General features: G+C 50.1%; 1 protein-coding gene across 1 annotated transcript in view; it reads right to left on the bottom strand.

Annotated features, from left to right (window-relative positions):
• Positions 1-19180, bottom strand: part of ASAH2 (N-acylsphingosine amidohydrolase 2) — a 45771-nt gene that overhangs the window by 9020 nt on the left and 17571 nt on the right. Inside the window, exons 7-19 of the mRNA XM_078865648.1 lie at positions 17444-17564; positions 16563-16688; positions 15280-15366; positions 13324-13428; positions 12769-12850; positions 9808-9923; positions 9378-9472; positions 9107-9146; positions 8347-8445; positions 6822-6917; positions 3850-4002; positions 3346-3405; positions 230-318 (exon numbers count right to left, since the gene is read on the bottom strand). Coding sequence (XP_078721774.1) covers positions 230-318; positions 3346-3405; positions 3850-4002; positions 6822-6917; positions 8347-8445; positions 9107-9146; positions 9378-9472; positions 9808-9923; positions 12769-12850; positions 13324-13428; positions 15280-15366; positions 16563-16688; positions 17444-17564 — 1269 coding nt within the window. The remainder of the gene's footprint in view (positions 1-229; positions 319-3345; positions 3406-3849; positions 4003-6821; positions 6918-8346; positions 8446-9106; positions 9147-9377; positions 9473-9807; positions 9924-12768; positions 12851-13323; positions 13429-15279; positions 15367-16562; positions 16689-17443; positions 17565-19180) is intronic.

Here is a 19180-nt window from a genome sequence, read left to right as displayed (position 1 = left end):
AAAGTGCTGTTGAACCGCAGCTATGCAAAAGCAATTTCACGTTCATGGATTTAAGGTGAATGGAATAACATGAAAACTGTAGTCAACCACATCTCTCCAGCACCGGCACGAGCACAGTGGTTGGAGTGGCTACGCGACACGTTGGCTTGGCCAGGGCACGTGGGGACGTCCCCCCAGTCCCCTCGCTCGTGTCCCCCTGCAGGAGAGGCGACAGATCGTGGCGTCTCACCTGGTCTCCCACGATGCGTCCGTGTGAATCACGCGCCAGGTCCCGGCTTGCGGGTCGCGCATCTCCACCGTGAGGAAGGTCCCACCTCGCTGAGCGGACGCAGGCACACAGAGAGACAGAGAGCGACACACATACACAGAGACACAGGCACACAGACACCGACACACAGACACACAGACACAACGACACAAGCAGAGAGACAAGCATACAGGCATGGGCGCACACAGAGAGAAAGAGACGTGGGCACACAGACAGACACAATACAGAGACACAGGCACACATACACATAGACGCAGGCACAAAGAAACACCATCTCGTATCATCAAACATGCTACCATGGAAACCTTGGTAGCCCCGATGACGCTATAGACATTGTACGGCGGCAATGCACAGTGAAACGCACTACACTGAAGTGGACAAATCGTATATATTTTCATATAAACTGTTATGGATACCCGAGGTCTCTCTTGCAAAGGAGACTAATCCTGATCTCTTGAGTTCCCGCTTGCTTAGACAAACAACAAGAACTCGTCTTTCTCGAACTGCAAATTCACGATGAAATGTCCACCCGAGCTGATAGGAGTGGTAACCGAGGGCTCGGAGTGTGCAATGCGTAGGAGCGGCGATGGCACACGAGCCCAGCGACGGCCCCTGTGGTGTCGCGAGGCAGGGAGGCATTGCCACCACCGCAGTGTCGCGAGCCGATAGGTGCAACGACATCTTAACGATGGGCGGCGTTCTGAAATGTTCTCACACGAGGTGTGCCAATAAGTAGTTACAATGGCTGTCTCTTACTAATTGCATCGGCATGTACACTAAGTTTCACTTTACTCTGCGGTAAGACTAATTGTTTCTGGATTATGAGATTTAGATGTTTTTCCTCCCTGTAGTTTAAAGCGAGAGTTTGGGGGTGCGTCTTACATCTGGGTGTCTATGTGTCACGATATTTCAGCCTCAAATAATTTGAGTACCCGGTGCGGTGTGCAAGCATCACCACGAGGGAGGAAAAAAGCGGCCGGGCGTGGTGCTGACCACCCAGCCCCTCGTGTGCCGTGTGGGCCTTCATAGGTGCTGCTCGCTAACAGCACTTGCCCCAACAATCTGTTAAGGCTATCGGGGGAATCTTCACTTATACGATGTATTGACAAGAGGCTCATGTTGTTGGTGCATCTTGAGTGTCTCGTGATCCGCAGGATATGGTGGCACGCTGGCTTCCCGGCATTGCCACACATGGCACCGTCTCGCTATGGCCCCGTGGCAGGAGCGCGAACCAATCGCGTGCGGTGGGCACGACCACACCAAAGTCGACTCTACGTTCCTACGATACTGCATATTACAAACACTTTAGTGCAAAAATGACCCACTTAGCATTTACTTGCAAATAGTTAACCTAACCGAGTACAGCAACATATACATCCACATACCACTGATGGAGCCCGAAGCCGCGGCTGTAGGAGTAAGATAAGAGTGCCGAAGAGGAACCTTTGGTTTACATTGCCCACGCATTTAACAGAAGAGTCGAGATTGGCAGTCGGTCACATTTCCCAATCGCATTCACAGTGCTGCGCACAGCTTGTAGAAGTGTAGAGGTTGCCTCGTCCCCTGACCACTAGGAAGTGGCCGAGGCCGGATCCACGCGGGACTTGCGGATTCCCACTTCTCACAAAATCGAGCTTGACTACGGCACATGACGGGTGCCAGCCCACTGGTGCACGACGACTTAGATTATTCCTCCAAGGTCCTCTGGGAATTAAATTCATTGAACAGGGGTTGCCGGTCCCTCTCTCCGCACCAGCGCCCAGACGTGAGCCCCATTTGCCACAGCGGTGGATGTCTATCGGCACGCGGCTGTCCTGGCCTGCACCAGTCAGAGGTCAGGAGGTCACAACCAAACTCTGCATCGACCTCTGCTGTGTGGCCGAGATTTGAGGTCACAGATTTCAGGGCTTTGAAGACGAAGTGAGAATAACGTTTCAATAAACGTAGCAATGGGAGGTTGTCAGCCTCCTATACAAGGCTACGATTTTGTCACGGAGGTCGCCAGGGTCACACAAAGCGTGAATTTGAGTGAAATCTGTGGAATCCTGGAAGCGGCTATAGGAACAGCGAGATCAGGTGGTTCCGTAAGTTCCCGTGAGGAACTCGGTACGTGACGGATGGCTCGTCCTGCGCTGGCTCCCGTGCCCTGGCGGACACGTGGTGGTTACGGGGGTGGGAGGGACGTGGCGCCGTCAACAGGCAGACCGGTGCCCACGTGGCTCTTCCATCGAAATTGATTCCAAAACAACTTACAGTGGCTTCACTTGTCCACTTGGTTTCGGCAAAATAACTTTCAAATGGTTATGTTAACCGGTTTTTAAATACAAAAATAACTTAAACTCTATCTATTAGAAGGTAAACGAATGAATTTGTCGGCGGGGCACCGTCCACCTTCCTCCGTGACTTTTCCGTAAAATCACAAAAACAAAAAATTGTCCTCCACCCGCACCGCATCTGTGAATTTTACAACAAATGACTAAGACAAAATCCTCGTCCCACGCCCCACGTGCGCACGAAGTGATTGCCCAAGCGTGTGGGCCCACGCGAGGCGTGAAGCGAGCGCTGCTGCTGCTGCTGCCCCCTGCTGGAGCCGTGGCCAGGGTGAGGAGGGAGGTGAGGAGTCCAGGCTGTCGACGCTACCTTCATGCTCGCCCCGAGGGGCATGCACATGATGATGATGAACCCCTGCAGTCGGACACGCTAGCCAATGCGAAGCCGCGTTCTCCAAGGCGACTGCAGAGTTTGGCTGTGAACCCTTCGTGTGTGGAATGAAGGGACGAGGCATGGAGGTGGACAGTGGCGCTGATTGACGGCGCTTCGTGCGCGCACCGATAAGCGCTGGACGAGTTCGCGGTGGCATCCTGGGAATGCGCAGGCAGGTGAAGCTCCTTGCCCCCAAGTTCAACTTTATCCCTCCATTGGAAGTGGCGCATACGATAATGTAATACAATATACTCTTAATTTTCTTCATTTAAAGTCCTTTTGCATTGATAATTATTGCTGGGAGTGGCTTTTACATTTTACATTCTCACCTGATTAAAATCATCCGTATTAAAATATCAACATCATGTACTTGCCATGAATTCCACAGAGTTCCTTGGATTGCCACTGACGAAAGTGATGGAATAGGCGTCTCCCTGGAGTGCACATCAGCAACAACACGCGGAACGGCAAACACGTGTCACAGTCACTCGTCACAATTTACACAAACAACCAGTTCCATTCTCTTGCGCAGTAGCTGCTGGTATATATATGGATATATAATTGTTTAGGGTAATACTGAGTTAATACTGCGGCGCGCTACAAGTTGCAATCATTATTACAGTCACGCCGGCAATAGGCGTGTATGTATGTTGAACTTCTTTCGCACCGTACGTAGCCAACCGTGCTAATCGGAGGTGCGAGGGAAGGACAAGAAACTGAACACTTAAACCAGTTTTAAAGTAATACATTTTCAATCTATGTTTAAAAGTGCAAAGCTCCAGTGGCATCCTAATAAAACAGCCGTGTCGGCACCGCAAGCGTTGCTCTGCCCCGCCAGGAGCGAGTGCGCCGTGCTGCGCACGGCGGCCGCCACGCACCTTGCTGTAGGCCGGCTGCGTGGCCGTCAGCACGTCACCAAAGCTCATCCCGTCCGGGGCCCTGTCGGCCGGAGTGTCCGCCAGGTTCGACGAGAGTTGGGACTCGTTGAAGAGCGGCGGACTGGGACCTTGTGGCAGGTCGTGCGCCGAGCCCTGCAAACGAAGGGCGAAGTCACGGGCCGCGAGTTCAACCCAATGCGGCGCTAGTAGCAATGTGGGAGTTTACTTCGTCCTGAAATGTTGTTATGATTGTCGTTGCTAAATTGTTGTCGTGTTCTTTCATTGCTTCTTCATGTAGCCCGGGTTACCCTTTGCATCTGCAGTTCACATCTTCAACACCGACACCCAGCTTCGTGTCACTGCCATTCGCCTCTTGGCCTGTCCTCCTCACTCCCCCAGAACAATACATTTTAATTTCCTCTCAACCTCGGAGAATGAAGTTCTCACCTTGCTCTTCACGCCAAAACCTCCTTTTGGTGACCGTGTCGATGGCTTGCCTGCCTGCCTTTGCCCTCCACATTGTGGGGAATTTCACGGCAAAAGTGATGGCCCACATATTCCACCTTTCCATTCTCGAGACATCCAACTCCTCCCTCTGAATGGCACTCGGCTCTCGTGCGCCCTAGTCGTAAACTTGGTGCGACAGATGACCCCGACAATTAGCGCCCTATCTCAATCCTCTCCCCCCTCTCATTGGGATCTTTGAGAAGAGCTCAATATAAAACATAAAATCTCAATCTGGCTTTGATTTAAAAAAAGACATCACAGCCCCTGTAGTCCTCGATACTCTTGACTTTGTCTTCAACAGTCTCGAATCTCGTCATCATTACGCCTCCCTATTCCCCGACTTGTCAAGAATATTTGACACCGTGGATCTAATTGCCATGTTACAAAGTCTGACATGGGTACATTCTTTGGATCGTGCAATCAAATGGATGTACAACTACTTATCTGATAATTTAAAATTTGTCTCCGTCCAATAATAATACATCATCTGAAAGGACCCGCCACTACTAAGGGAGTTCATCGGGGCTCTGTTCTTGTCCCTATCCTGTGTCCTCTGTACATCAGCAACCTACGCATCTCCAGTCTGCTGATAACACATCCCTGATGGCCTTTGGAAATTCCCTGGAGGAGTTACAACAGCATCGACAACAAAACTTTTATTATGTTCAACTTTAACTAAATGTCCTAAAACTGTTTGTCAATGTTCTTCTTGGTTCTTTCGGTAAAGTCACATAGAATGGAAATAATAAAATAATAAAAATAAAACATAATACAAGAATAATATGTTATTATATATTTTTATTTTATTTTTTTATGTTTTATTTTTGTTATTTTATTATTTCCATTCTACGTGACTTTACCGAAAGAACCAAGAAGATCAATCCCTGCAGTCACGAAAGCTTTAAATCTAAATGTTTGTCAATGCTAAAAAGACCAAAGTTACGATATTCTACGGCTGACACAAACCTGTCTCGCCACCTGTGCATATTATGGCTCTGGACTCGCACCGTATTGAGCAGGTTGATATCTTTACATATCGAGGCATTATCCCGGAATCAGAACTCTCTTTCAATACCTACATTGACCACGTGGCCAACAAGATAAAAAAAAAAATAATGGATTTAAACTAAAACTACATTTGCGTAAGGAAGCCAGGCTGTATCACATGTCTCAATGGGATTAGTTAATCTCCTGGTTAAATAAAGGTTAGGACTACGTCCTATATTCGTCAAATCACAAAATAGAGGAGGCACTATGCCTCGTTCTCACATCTGTGTCTCTACACACACGACAAAAGTGTTTCTTTTACAAATCTCATCAGCCACACGGACTTCTGGGAGCACGTAATTTCAGCAGCATTGGTTCAACGCGAGCAACCCTCTGGATCGGTTTTGACATTCAGTCTCTCATCAGCAGAGTCAGGCTTGCTTGAACCAGTGGTGTTAAAGAGCTGGGAATTGATTTGGGCTAAACCTTTGCAGCTTCGGCGGTTTCACTGCCGACGTCGGAAGTCACCAAAGTGAAGAGACAACATTTTGGTTACGTGAACATCGGTCGGATGTCGAGAGAGTGTGGCAGTGGGGGGAGCCCAGATGGTTTGTGAAGACAAAACAAATGGGGCCTCGTTTGCAGCTGACGCGCGAGACAATGTGGAGTCTCTTTGAAGGAGGAGGAGAAGGGGCTTGTGCCCAAGCCCGTGATGTTTCACTTTGCTCTTTTGAGTGCACATTCCACTCGACCACGTGCGTGCGACTTGCAGAGGGCATCAACATCAACGCCACGTGACTCCCAGATGGCCCACAGCTGAGCCGAGCTGCTTAGTGCTCGAGTGGGAGCAGCTGGGGAGTAGCAGCAGCTGCTGCGTGGTGGGGGCTGCGAGGTGGCCAGGAGATGTAGACACAGCCACGGATTCTTGAATCCGTCTATGCGGAGCTTTGAGTGCCGCCCCCTCCTGGGCGTGCTGGGTTTCCTCCGGGTTCTCCGGTTTCTTCCGACACGGAGGCAAAGTCCCACGACTGGAATTGGCCGCACATCCCAATGTCGCAGTGCCCTCCTGACACAGAGGCTTGAGACTCGGCAAGGCTTCCCAAGGTGAAAATGCATGATTATTATTATTATAATTTCAAAGTGCCTGTAACACATGAAGGCGATGATTCATAATATATTGTTGGGTGAGATCACGAAAGTAAAATGTGCTGCACACCATCCTCCACGGTTGTCCACGTGACAATTGTATTCGCTTGCTGCGTCAGGCGGGGCAGGGTGTATGGCACACATCTTACAAACACGATCTGACCCAAACATCGATTAAGAATCGTAGTCGCTCCCTGGCAGCTTCGGTGACCAAGCCACAACGAAGCGTCACAGCACCACGGGGGGGGGGGGGGTGATGGCATCACGTCCCGGAGAGGCACGAACACACGCGGCCACTCACGAGCGCGAGGCGCATGCGGCGACGTGCTCACATTGGCGATGGCGCGAGCCAGGCCGCCGTAGAGCTGCAGGTACGCTGCGAGGGTGTGCGGCCCGTAGATGGTCGAGGCGCCTTCGTACCGTTGAATCTGACGACGCAAAACACAATCGCGACGCGGTTTGCAAAAGTGCAAAGGTCACGCAATAAAGCATCTCTCGTGTGTGCGTGGCGCGCCGGCGGACCTAACAGAATGAGTCAAGTTACATTATGAGGTCGCACTCATTACACAAAGTGCTTGCCATGAGTGAACCACAATATTTTGCTGATCTCGTAAGGTAGCATAAGCCATCGTGCAAACTCGGGTCATCCTCGCAGCGGCTTTTGGTTAATTGCCAAACAAAGACGGTCACTGCATCTCTCATTTTCATCTGTGCTTCTGCGGCCGTCTGGAACGCTCTTCCTCCCGATATCAGGAAGCCACTGGAGTTGTGCACTTTTAAATCTAACTTGAAAACTCACTTCTTTAGAACTGCTTTTTGTGTTTAGTTTGTCGTCCTTCCGCCGAATCTCCGATTAGCACGGTCGGCTACGTACGGTGTGAAGGAAGTTCAACATACATACATAAAGTGTATCAAGTCTTGTCGAATTTGCGTGGTTACATAGTGAGCACTACTGTGAAACACGTTCATGCAATAAACATTCGTGATCGTGAGTTCAAAGTGCAAATTCGTTTTGTAATTTAAGGGAATGAACTTGGCTCCAGGAGACAACAGGACGTTGTCCCTCCTGGAGCGATCTCATGGGGCCTCCAATGCCCCATGAGAGGGTGCGCGGTGCGTGTCTCAACACATGCGACATTGAACTCTCGCACGGCTGTGGGAATCGCGATGTCAACTGGACAAAGACAAAGATCCCCGTATAGCCCCAACAGACTGTTGGGGCAAGTGTCTTAGGGAGCACCTATGAAGGCCGGCATGGCACATAACGGGGTGGGTGCCCAACACCGCGCCCGGCCGTCTTTGTCTCCCCAGTGGCGATGTTACGCATCGCACCAGGTACTCATTTGAGACTGAGTCAACCTAGGGCAGGCCCATGACCAGTTCAGATAATCGTCACTGGTGTTGGCCGTGAGCGGGAATCGAACTCGTGTCGCCGGGTTTGTAGTGCAGCGTAGCGCTAAACAATCATGTCAGCTTGATAATACAATGTACAACGTGCCAGTTGCAAATAAGGATTTCCCTTTATTGAGCACTTAAACCCCACAGCAACTCAAAGCCCCTTACATCTCATCTCAAACGTTGCAATGTCCTGCTGCAGTCTAGCCAAGGGGACCCCCCCCCAACGGCAGCTGTCCCTACACGGTGCAAGGTTTAAGCAGTACCGGCTTGCCAAATGGCCAGTCGCCAGTCAGTAGGGGACGGTGTTATGCACGTACGTATGTTGAACTTCTTTCGCACAGTATGTTAACAACCGTGCAAATGTATTTGTTCGTCCTCCTATTGAGAAACTTGTGAGTATCTGACGCAGTCTCGGAATTGGAGCCGTAGAGGAGGAGGATTCGAGACGGCAGCGCTGACCTGGTACTCCTCGAAGGTGGTCACATAGTGGGTGTACACGTTGCTGAGCCCCGATATCACCACGTCCGCCGACTGGAAGAATTCATTCCTCTGCAATTCCTACGGAAGAGTAATCGGGAGTCGTGATACACGCAACTCGACTGTACTGCACAAACTACACAAGGGGCATTTTGTAGCAGTCGTTTGTGTGACTCTTAAGTGGACAATCACAATCGCGGAGATCGCTACCGTTCACATTGCAAAGAGCGAATTTTGATACAACACATAAGCCTTCAAAGACAAATTAGCTGAGTTATCCCATCTTCCTTACAACAAATAACGACGCGAGATCGAGCTTAGATATCGGGTCAGGAACGTGATAACGTTCCGAATGAACTTCAGTCGCGATTGATTTGCCGCACTGCACCAACATGTGGCGAGTCAAGCCACGCGATGGGTTTACTCGGACGGGTTTGGTATTGTTTTGGTTTTTACTCCGGAGTAGAGAAGAAGCGTTACAAACAAACATGGTCCCTGTTCTCCCAGGAGCCAGGCAACTTGCAGATCGTCTCCTTTCCCCAAGCTCTCGTGGCAACAATCTCGCTCAATCCAAGACATGTTAATGACGCTCATCTACTACAACTTCAATGGCGCTGTTTGTTGCCGGCCCGGGCTTATGCCCAGCAACAGTTAAAGCAACAGTTGTCAGACACCGCGTGGCCGGCCACCCCGGCGATATCCACACGTGTGGTGGGCGTCCTGACGCCGAGGCGTTTCTCACCTTTTTCACAGCTTCTCTCAGCCTCCTCCCCGACATCGTCCTGCTCATCGTCACAACAACATCGAGAAACGCGACCGTCAATTTGACCTTGCCATCATCACCGTCGCCGTCGGCGTCGTGCCGATTCGAACGCACGGTTGCAACAGATGTTTATTTCAGAGCTCGTCGTCTGCACGTGACATTTTTTTAAGGTGAAATATTGCGAGCGGTGTCGTCGTCGTGTTTGGTTTGCGGCGAGGAGAGTGGCGGCGCTGGGTAAAGGGGCTCGTACGTGAACTCTCCAGGCACGGCCAGGACGGCAAAGTCCCCAAACGTCACCATTTGGACGTCGACGATCTCAGGATGCCACGGGAGAGGGCGAGTCATCTGCTCGACACAAGAACACATCGCTCGCTGCACCGACGCACGCTGCACGGACGCACTCGTGGTGTTTGTTACGTGGTTCTTACTTTGTATTGTTATAGATGTACACATCCCATCAGCCATACGGCCTTCTGGTAGTGGCATACTTTGAGCAGGACTCACTCCCAGAAGGCCGCGTGGCCGATAGGATGTGTAAAAAAAATGTGTTTCTTTATGCAGAAACATAGATATGTGTAGGAACAGATATGTGGAGGCATACATTGTTTGCTTCGTTCATTGGTCAAACCCCACGACCGTGGAAGCAGCGCATTCCCACGAACAGCAAAGTCGCGACTCACATCTCCGGTGTCCAAGAGGATGGGTTTGGGAGCCTGGCATTCCGTGGTCTCGTTGGATGGAGGGCCGGAGAGAAAGTCCCGAATGGCGTCCCAGAATGCGTTTCCCTCCGTGGTGCCTGCAGAGGGCAAGGGTCAGTGCGCGCCACGAGGCGGATGCCACGAATCTATCTCCCTGCCGAGCCGTTTTCACTAAACCAAGGGGTTAACAAGAAAGGAATGGGTGGCACAATTAGCATTGACCAAACTAACTCACTACCTGACAATCGTCAAAAATCGTTATTATGAGGCAATCATTGACATAAATAATTGGTCACACCAACTTGATCTCCCTGGGCTGTGGTCAGTGACCTGGTTTGCTCTTGGTAGATTCTGACGGAGCACCTGGTGATATCTTACAACACTGGAGCACACCGCAACATCGGAGCCCGGGATGATTTGTTCCGATTATAAGAGCAGCACTACTCTTGTGAGTATGGATTACCAACTGGATCATAATAATGACGACAATATTTGTTTATTTATGCTGGAAGCCACTCCGATTAGTATTTTCAGGAGGATCTTAAATTGTATGTGTTTTATATTAAGATGTGTTCACACAATGAATGAGTGAAGTGGAACACCCAGAGAAAGCCCAGAGTCTGAGGGGCTAACATTCTATTTTTTCCAGATGGAACAGATGATACAGTAAACCCTCTATCCGCGAGCGGTACTTTCTGGAAAACGCTCGCAAATGTAGAAACCTCGTTCCAATGGGAAAAACATGGGGTTACGTTCCTGGTACAGTACACGTGCACATGGGGGGAAGTGGTAAACATGATCATTTTGACGACGATTTAGGTGGTGGTGATGAAGTCAGGAGGATGACTCCTCGGGACGATTCAGGTGTTTGATAACAACGCCGCACAGCTCGTTATCAGTTTAGCAACACTTTCCCTGATTGCATTTTGCATTATTTTTAATGGACCTCACAATCGACTCGTTTCTATCAAAATGTATAAACGACTGGACTGTAAGTACGTATCAAGTAAAAGTGCACACTGGCGAGTTCAGAGCGAGATGAGTGCGAGACTTGAGGACGAAGCGGGCAGCCGAGGGGGCGTGCCCAATCTTGGCGGCAGACCGTTTCAAATGTAGTAACAAGATCCTGCACCTCCTCGGTGTGGGTGGTGTGTAGGCACTACGCACAACTCGCCAATACTGGAGTCCGGTGGGTAGCGAACAGAGAATTGGGACACATCTAGCAACTCGCGAATCCGCCTCCTCCTGGCGAGTCAGGCTACGGCTCCCTGATGCCCATGGGAAAGGAGTTTCACAGCATTTGTGCGGTGATTCACCAACCCTCGCTGGCTCCAAAGAGCTGCATGACCGGCCACATGCACAGCTACCACCGCCAGGCTCTGCAGGTAAGGTGAACTGAAAGAACTTTCAACATTTTAACACCAGCACAGGCCGTAAACACGAAGCTCGCGCATTGCTCATTCAAAAGGCAAGTGCACACGACCCCTTTTTTTTACTGCGCAACCGAGCCAGCCAGGGCTGTGCCGAGCCAGCCCAGGGCTGTGCCGAGGCAGCCCAGGGCTGTGCCGAGCCAGCCCAGGGCTGTGCCGAGCCAGCCCAGGGCTGTGCCGAGCCAGCCCAGGGCTGTGCCGAGCCAGCCCAGGGCTGTGCCGAGCCAGCCCAGGGTGTATTTCCACTGCACAGGCGGAGCCGCCCTGTGGAAGTCCCACGCAACCAACGAGTGATGATGTCTTGCATTGCACACCCAAATTCACCGACCGACGCAACACACGATGAAAGCGACGAAGCCCGCCGCTGGCCCTGAGACAGATTTGCACGTCTCATGAGGCCAGCGTATCACGCCATTTGTTCTGTATCATAGTTTGGAAGCCAGGCGAAAGCCACCCCACTATGGCGTGGCTCGAATGTGCCAATGGGAAGAGGGTAAGAGAGGTGCAGCTCACGTGTATGAGAGACACAGAGCCAGGAAGGCGCCTGGAGACAGTGGTGGAGGTGACGCAACGTGGATGTGAAGAGGTCGAAATGCCGCCGCAGTGCACACGGCGATCATCGTTGGGCAGGGAGGAGTGGAGTGGTGGGACTGTTGTTCGTGTTAACACGGTTGTTGAGCACAGGCCCAAAATGTCAAGCGGCCAGGAACAAACAGTAGTCTCAAAGTTATATATATTTTTTGAAAGTTAACACAGTTCTGGAAATGAGCAGGGTTATTTCTATAAGCTGTTGTTGGGTTCCGGCCAGAACTCCATTTTCTTGCAATTATTGGAAAGAGTCATCGAAGATATTGGTAAAATACCCTCATAGAAGGACACTCTGGAAACAGCCTCCAGAGTTGAGGCTTCCACCGGTACGACATTATACGCTTGAAGATTTGATAAATGGATGTATGTAAATTTAACTTCTTTCACACTGTGCGTAGCCAACCGTGCTAATCGGAGGTGCAGGGGAAGGACAACAAACTAAACACTAAAACAATTTTAAAGAATTGTATTTTCAATCCAGATTTAAATATGCTTTGAGGAACCCATTGTCCATGTTGTGATTAGACCGCTGTGTTACTGCTCCCCCTCTGCCGTAAGCCGACATTTCCCCTCTCTAATCCATCTGGTGCCATGGTCTCCACTCTCCTCTAATTGCCTGATGTCGTTGCATCCCTTCCCAGTCATCACACATCCCGTCTCTTTAACATTTAATGTTAGTTAATGTAATTCTCCCTATATGTATCGAATTAGTATGACATCATTGCTAAACGTAGTCTTGGAGCTGTTAAATTTGAACCGGTGTTCAATGATTTTCTGCTGTATTCTAAATGACGTGATGCGAACCAGCTCGCCCAAGAAAAATAGGTCACGTTCGTGACGTGTGTCTCACTGGGCCTGTGTTTCATCTGACTAAATAATGCAGTCTGCCGTTGCTGCTGCTGCTGCTACAGGAGGAGGCGTTTACCCTGCATGATGTTCAGTGACCCCGGGCCGTCGGTGGTGCCGGCTGCAAAGCTGTATCCCAGGGCCGGTTTGCACGTCTTAGCCTGGAGAACGAACAGCGACAACAACAAGAAGAACAACACCACTCGCAGTGCCACTCGTAGCGCTGCCTTGCAGTGCAATGCCCAGTGTAGACTGGTACGATACGTTCAATCAGATCAACAGAACACGTGGTAGTCGCAGCATTCTTATAGCACAAGGCTGTCACGAGCTCACACTGTGTTTCACGCAGGGGTGTCGTCTGCCTTCACGCGCGACAATACAGGGACATGTTGCTCTATGGGTTCACCCAGTCACGCTGGCACGCGGTCGCCTACTCTGCTGCTAATGACATCAGGGGATTTGTTTACGTCTGTCCGTGACGCAGGCAGTGCATATTTCACGGTTAACACACGTGCAGTATTCACCAGGGTGGCCTGCCAGAAGGGAACCGTGAACCTCTGCAACGAGTGGCGAGGGCGCTACCGCGGGGCCGCGTCGCCGCTCCGCGAAGCAGTCTTTTAGACGGATGTCTTACTGTGTGAGTGGAGTTGAACCGAACAACAACATCGGTCATGTTCACCCACTGCTGGGCAGAATTCACCGGACCGGTCAGCGTCCTCCCCTCTTCCGAGAACAGCTCCTGCAAAAGGGAAAAGGGCACCTCGATTTGTCATGCCCCGGCGCAAAGAAGCACAGATAGCACTGGCAAACTCAAGACCGGAACAAGTTATATCATAGTTACATCACAAGTTATATCATAGTGTTGGGCAGAGGGAATCAACCGGCATCCCATTTTAGTCAGGTTCCAAAGTTGACAATGGTGAAACTCTAATGAGTGGTGGCCCTGATTCGTATAGAGGTTTTGCTCGTCATTCCTACCTTCGATTCGTGAAATAATGGTCGCTTGTGTAGGAAATATGCTCAAATCTGTACTTACCAATTCATTGGCGCAATTCCACCGTTGGAGGCAAGGCTCAAAGTGGGTGTGGTTATGGCAGGGGTCAGGGCAGTGTGCCACGGCAGAGCCGCCAGGTAATGTGAGGAGCATTCCATCACTAGTGGAAAGTTTCCCCAACGGTCGAGTCAATGAATGTTTGTGTCTGAGGCCTCTGGAGGGAGCACGGAGTGGGTGTGTGGTGACCCACTCCGCAAGGTGCATGCAGCAACGTTGAGCAGCATATTACAACACACACTGTGGAGGATTCTCCACTTTCCTCAGCAAGTTTAGAGCGTCTCTGGGCTCCGGGAATGCTGACTTGGAATTCTTTATCTCCGACAGAGATGAAGGTGAGAATGAAGATTTTGCCAAAGATAGTAATTATTTTTTATGGCAATGCGAATCATATTGCCAACGATGATGGTGATGACCCCAATAGCTGCATGAATCTGGCCTGTGCAGTACGCAGATGTTGCAGGTTTGTTGGCGGCCTGCGTCTAACAATATAACGCATCGAAGACTTGAATACGGACGACCATGGTGGCTCCAATCCTGACCCTGACTCCTATATATTTGGAGTTTGCATGTTCTCCCTGGTGGATTATGAATTGTTCTCTGGATCCTCTAGTTTGTCCTTCCACATTTAGAAACATCTGTTCAGATTATTTGGCTGCTCCAAGAAATTCCACACATGTCACGATGATAGAAGCCACTTCTATGAGCTATTATGTGTGGCCAGGTCAATTCTTAAAAATAGCTAATAGTTTGCTGGGCTTTACCTGTTAAATAAAATAATTTAGTTTTAAAAGACTTCAGTTTTTGTATCGTGAGAGTATGTGTGAACATACATAGAGGAATACCAGACCACGCACATGTTAATTTATAGGCAAGTGTGCCACTCTTTGTCACACGTCCTTGGGCGAGCCTGATTGTGAGTGGTGCAATAACCCCGGTGAGGGCTGTGAGCAGTGGCGCTTGCTCCGTGACCCGGTTGCCGAATTCCCTTGAGTGCGAGGGAATGGGCTGGCATTCCTGGCTGGGTTGGAGTTCAAGTGCAGGCTAACCTCTTGCAGTCATGACTCAAGGGGGTGTTTCATTACAAATTATGATGATCATCATTAAAGTAGGAGTGCTATGATGGCAATATGACAATGCTGCTGAGTCGTATGGTTATTACTACTCCGTTTGTTTACCCAAGAAAGCCTAAATGAGTTCCAAGACTCTTTTTCAGGAGGGTCCTGCCAAGTTTTCACAACAGCGGTTGCTGCTGTGTGTAATCTCAATTGAGTAATTTGCAAGTAATCTCTGAACATTGGGATGTTTGACCAATATCAGTTACATTTTGCGGTTTTTTGCTTTGGAGGCAAACTGGAGAACCCAGAGGAAACCCAGACAGCACATGGGGGAGAACACAGAAACTCCCCACAGAAAGATGCTCAAGTGGGGCACGAGTGTCGCCGCTGCGCCACCACCTCCCTGCTGCCACCGTCATGGTAAGAGTGTTAAGATGACAATATGACAATGTCCATGTTGATAATGATGAAGCCGACTTACCTTGGCCTTTGAGTAAATGTTTTCCCCAATGCGTTTTGTACTTTCGAATATATCGTCTCCAGGTCCCATGCTGATGCACGTCTTTGACTGTGACAAACAAAGACGCTCGCTGCTTCAACAAATCACCCTCCGGGCACGATGCACACCTTGTTCACCACGAGAGGGCGATGGTACCCAGAATGCCCCAGTCTGCTCCGTAACCCCGAGGGATCGCCACCGCTAAGGGCTGTGTCTCATGTCCCCCTGGTCCCACAGTTTGGGAACTGCTCCTCTGGCTTCAATAACCATTCCTGACATTATTATTATTATTTAGTCTCACTGAGTCTCAAGATTCTTTTTTCCGGAGGGTCCTGCGAAGTTTTTACAGGAGGTGGTGGTGATTGCTGTGCCTCGTCCCGATTGAGTAACTTGCGGATAACTTTTAAAATGAGAAAAATGTGGAGCATTGTGCTCTCTCTTGCGAATGACGTCACGGGAATTTTAACATCCTCTGTGACGGAAATATTTCTTGTTGTTAATACACACCTCGGCGTTAATTATGGCAGCCACAGGATTTGAACCGTGAACCTCTACAACAAGCAGTGAACGCACTGTCACTGGGCCATGGCACCACCCGGAGGCCGTGGCATCCGCCACACGCATCTGTATTCAAAGCCTAGAAGACTCTGTGCTTCGTGGCTTTGTTGAATTCCAGCTTTGTGACCCACATGGTCACGCAGACGCCTGCCTCTACACCTGTCTAACTACGGTATTGCCGAAACATAATACTGGGAAAGCTAAACATTAAAACTGCAGTGTCCAGTTTCAATCGGTAAAACAGCAGGGATAGCACAAGATGCCCAGTCCACGCACAATCGGCCTCGTGTATTCAAAGACTGGGGGACGTTTGCGCAGTGCTGTGATGGACTGAACACTGGACTTGCAAAACAGAGGTCACCGGTTCGATTCCATCTCCTTGTGTGGCAGTTAACACAATGGCGGAAGTTTCTTAAATCCTCCCCGCCTCTGTTCACCCGCCAGTATCAATGGGAACACCACAATAATTTGATTGGCAGGTCTTGTGTGGTGGGGTTAAGTGTGGGTACTCCGACCTCTGCCAAGACTGGCGTGGAACAGTAGGCCAAATACCCTCGACAGCAGCTCTCTAGCGCTCCCTCTAGTGGAGGCCCTTCCACCAGCAGCGGCGTGAGCAAGCAATTGCAGGGCTGCGCCTCTACCTTTGTTAAGCATCACAGCTGTTTACTGCGACGTGGAGCAATTCTGTGGCGAGGCAAGACACGTACCCCTCCGACATCACAGTAGCTGTTTACGTTGGCACAGGAAACCCCCGTCTGGCTGCAGTGTGGGCCCTTGGTGTTGGGTGAGGAATCTCCCAAATTCGATGAAGAAAACAGCGCCACAAACGGTCCCTGCGGGCGACAGGTGGACGCCGTGGACGACGGGTTAGCGCAGTCGCTTTCACCAGGCGCACGGAGGGTCACCGAGCGGTCCGAGACTCTACTTATCGATGCGAACAGGACAAACACTTGGATGTGGTGAGGCTACCAGACGTCCCCTTTTGGCCAGGACAATGTACTAGTTTCAGAAATCACAAAATAACTCTTAACACATTCGTCAATAACGCCGCGACTTTAAAAGAAAAAATATGCAATCGGTGCTGCCTTCCAGCTATCGCCCTTCCACGTAGCACATAGAGAGGGCAGAGAGATCGAGTGGATACGAAGAGTTGGGAGACTTTACACCCATGGCGCCTCATGAGGATTGAATCTGAAACATGTTTTGCTGATGACCAGTTTTCAAATTGGCGTATGAATAATGATCTATTAAGTAGCTAGTGAGTAAGAGGAAAACCCTTCAAAAATAATCAACATTTCCTCGATGTCTCCCGGCCAGGGCTCCGCTGCCTCCCTCTCCTCTGTGGCGGCTGCCGTAGCCGCTGCTGCGTGTGGCAGGGGCTGGGGTATGGGCAGTGGGAGTGCAGTGCTTCTATAGACGAGTGGTCAGAAGGAAAAGCTCAACACAAGGCCGTAGCCATGGAGTCAACATTGGGACGGACCAAATTCGTTTTCAAATCTAATGCACACTCGTCCATTCAACAATCACCGGTGTAGTATCCGTGTACACACATGTCCGCAAGTGAATTGTTATATATGCTGGCACTCACCTCCCCAGGCAGGAAACCAGGGTTCATCTCCTGCTCGAACAGGTAGGCGGCATAGCCCATGTTGTCGCTACTGATGAGTTTATTCGTGAGGTTCATGCTCACAGCGTGGACCGCAAACCAGCTGTAGGACACACATAGGACACACACACACACACCTATTAAGGCCAGCACGGCACGCAAGGTTGGTGGCCAACACCACGCCAGGCCACCTTTGTCTCCCCAGTGCTGATGTTTGCACAACACACCAGCTACTCGTTTATGTCCGAGTCGACTGCTCTATCACTCTCCTGGTTGCCTCCGTGCTGAGGCAGATTTGCCCGTTTGGGTTTATAAACTGAAACTATGAGCTTCTTTATTTTGTAGTACCAGGTAAGGCCCACTGAGCTATGTAGTTATTTTTCAGACGCGACCTGGCCACAAGTGATAGCTCAACGAAGTGGCTTATCACGTAGAAATGTAGAGCAGCCAAAAACTATAAACGCGTGATGTTGATTCTAAATAGTTTAGGTACAGTTGACTTTGGGACTGAATAGCAGAGGTAACGTTGGAGTGATATGATGTAGTTATTGAGGTTATGACGATAGTGTTTAATGTTATATACAGTACAGTGCCACACCGTCGCTTTACCAACAACAGTGTCGCTCAGTACAAGTTGGTGTTGTTGTGGAGAATATGGGCAGCAAACTAAGTCAGCAGGTGCTACCTCCCCCTTCCCATGTTGTCTTGCCTCACGGCAGATGGGGAGCGTACGTTCACAGGAAGTTCCTGTTTTTTGATGCTAATGTTGGTCACGTGACCAGGAAGTGACGATGTTAGATTTCCACTGTACCACGCGGGCGTCAGCCATTACACAGATAAGTCAAGATGGCGGCACGCATCGCATCTCAGTGAGACCACAGCCGCACTTGTCCATTGTGGGAGCTTAAGAAGCATTATCTGTAAGTTGTTTATATTCCTATAATATTGGAAATGCTGTTGTAATGTTGGAATGACCGTTATAGCAATGTAAATGCCTTTATGGTGCCGTTAAGTTGTTGTAGTAAATACGAGGCCTAGTTAGTAACGAAGCCTGTGACGTTCCTTATTGTGGATGTTACTTATGATTTAGTAGGTCGAGTCAGACTTGTGCCTATGTTGCGATCCTGAGAGTGATGACGAAGTATCTCATCCACAGTTTAGTGTTAAGTGTAATGCTGTGCATTTGGGGTGCAGTGGGATGAATACACTATGTGCCTGTATGCAACGCACCAGCTTGTGCCTTTGTCTAGTTGTTCAGGGGTAATGTGGGGGCCTGGTCCTTCCAGGATCTATTGTTATCTGAGACAATGTTTTGATGCTGTGGTGTTCATTGTGTGGGTGTTTCCGAATTATAACAGATGCTGTATCTGTGTTTTCTCACCAGTTTTATCTGTTACAATCAATAAATGACGATCGGAGTTGGACGGTCATCCTGGCTCCGAGGGTTTATTGAACACATGGTTATCTACTCGACTAGCGGTGCAACGCAGCGCACAGCGAGGCCGAGATAGTAAAAATATATTCTTCTTAAAGCTCCCAAGAAGCTCTGCAGCCAGCTCTGCAGCCAGCCCTGCGGCCAGCTCTGCGGCCAGCCCTGCGGTCAACTCTGCGGCCAGCCCTGCGGCCAGCTCTGCGGCCAGCTCTGCAGCCAGCCCTGCAGCCAGCTCTGCAGTCAGCTTTGCAGTCAGCCCTGCAGCCAGCCCTGCAGCCAGCCCTGCA

This window comes from Lampetra fluviatilis, chromosome 20 (genome assembly GCF_964198595.1).
Source record: "Lampetra fluviatilis chromosome 20, kcLamFluv1.1, whole genome shotgun sequence".
Lineage (NCBI taxonomy): Eukaryota > Metazoa > Chordata > Hyperoartia > Petromyzontiformes > Petromyzontidae > Lampetra > Lampetra fluviatilis.
This window is presented reverse-complemented; position numbering and strand designations above follow the sequence as displayed.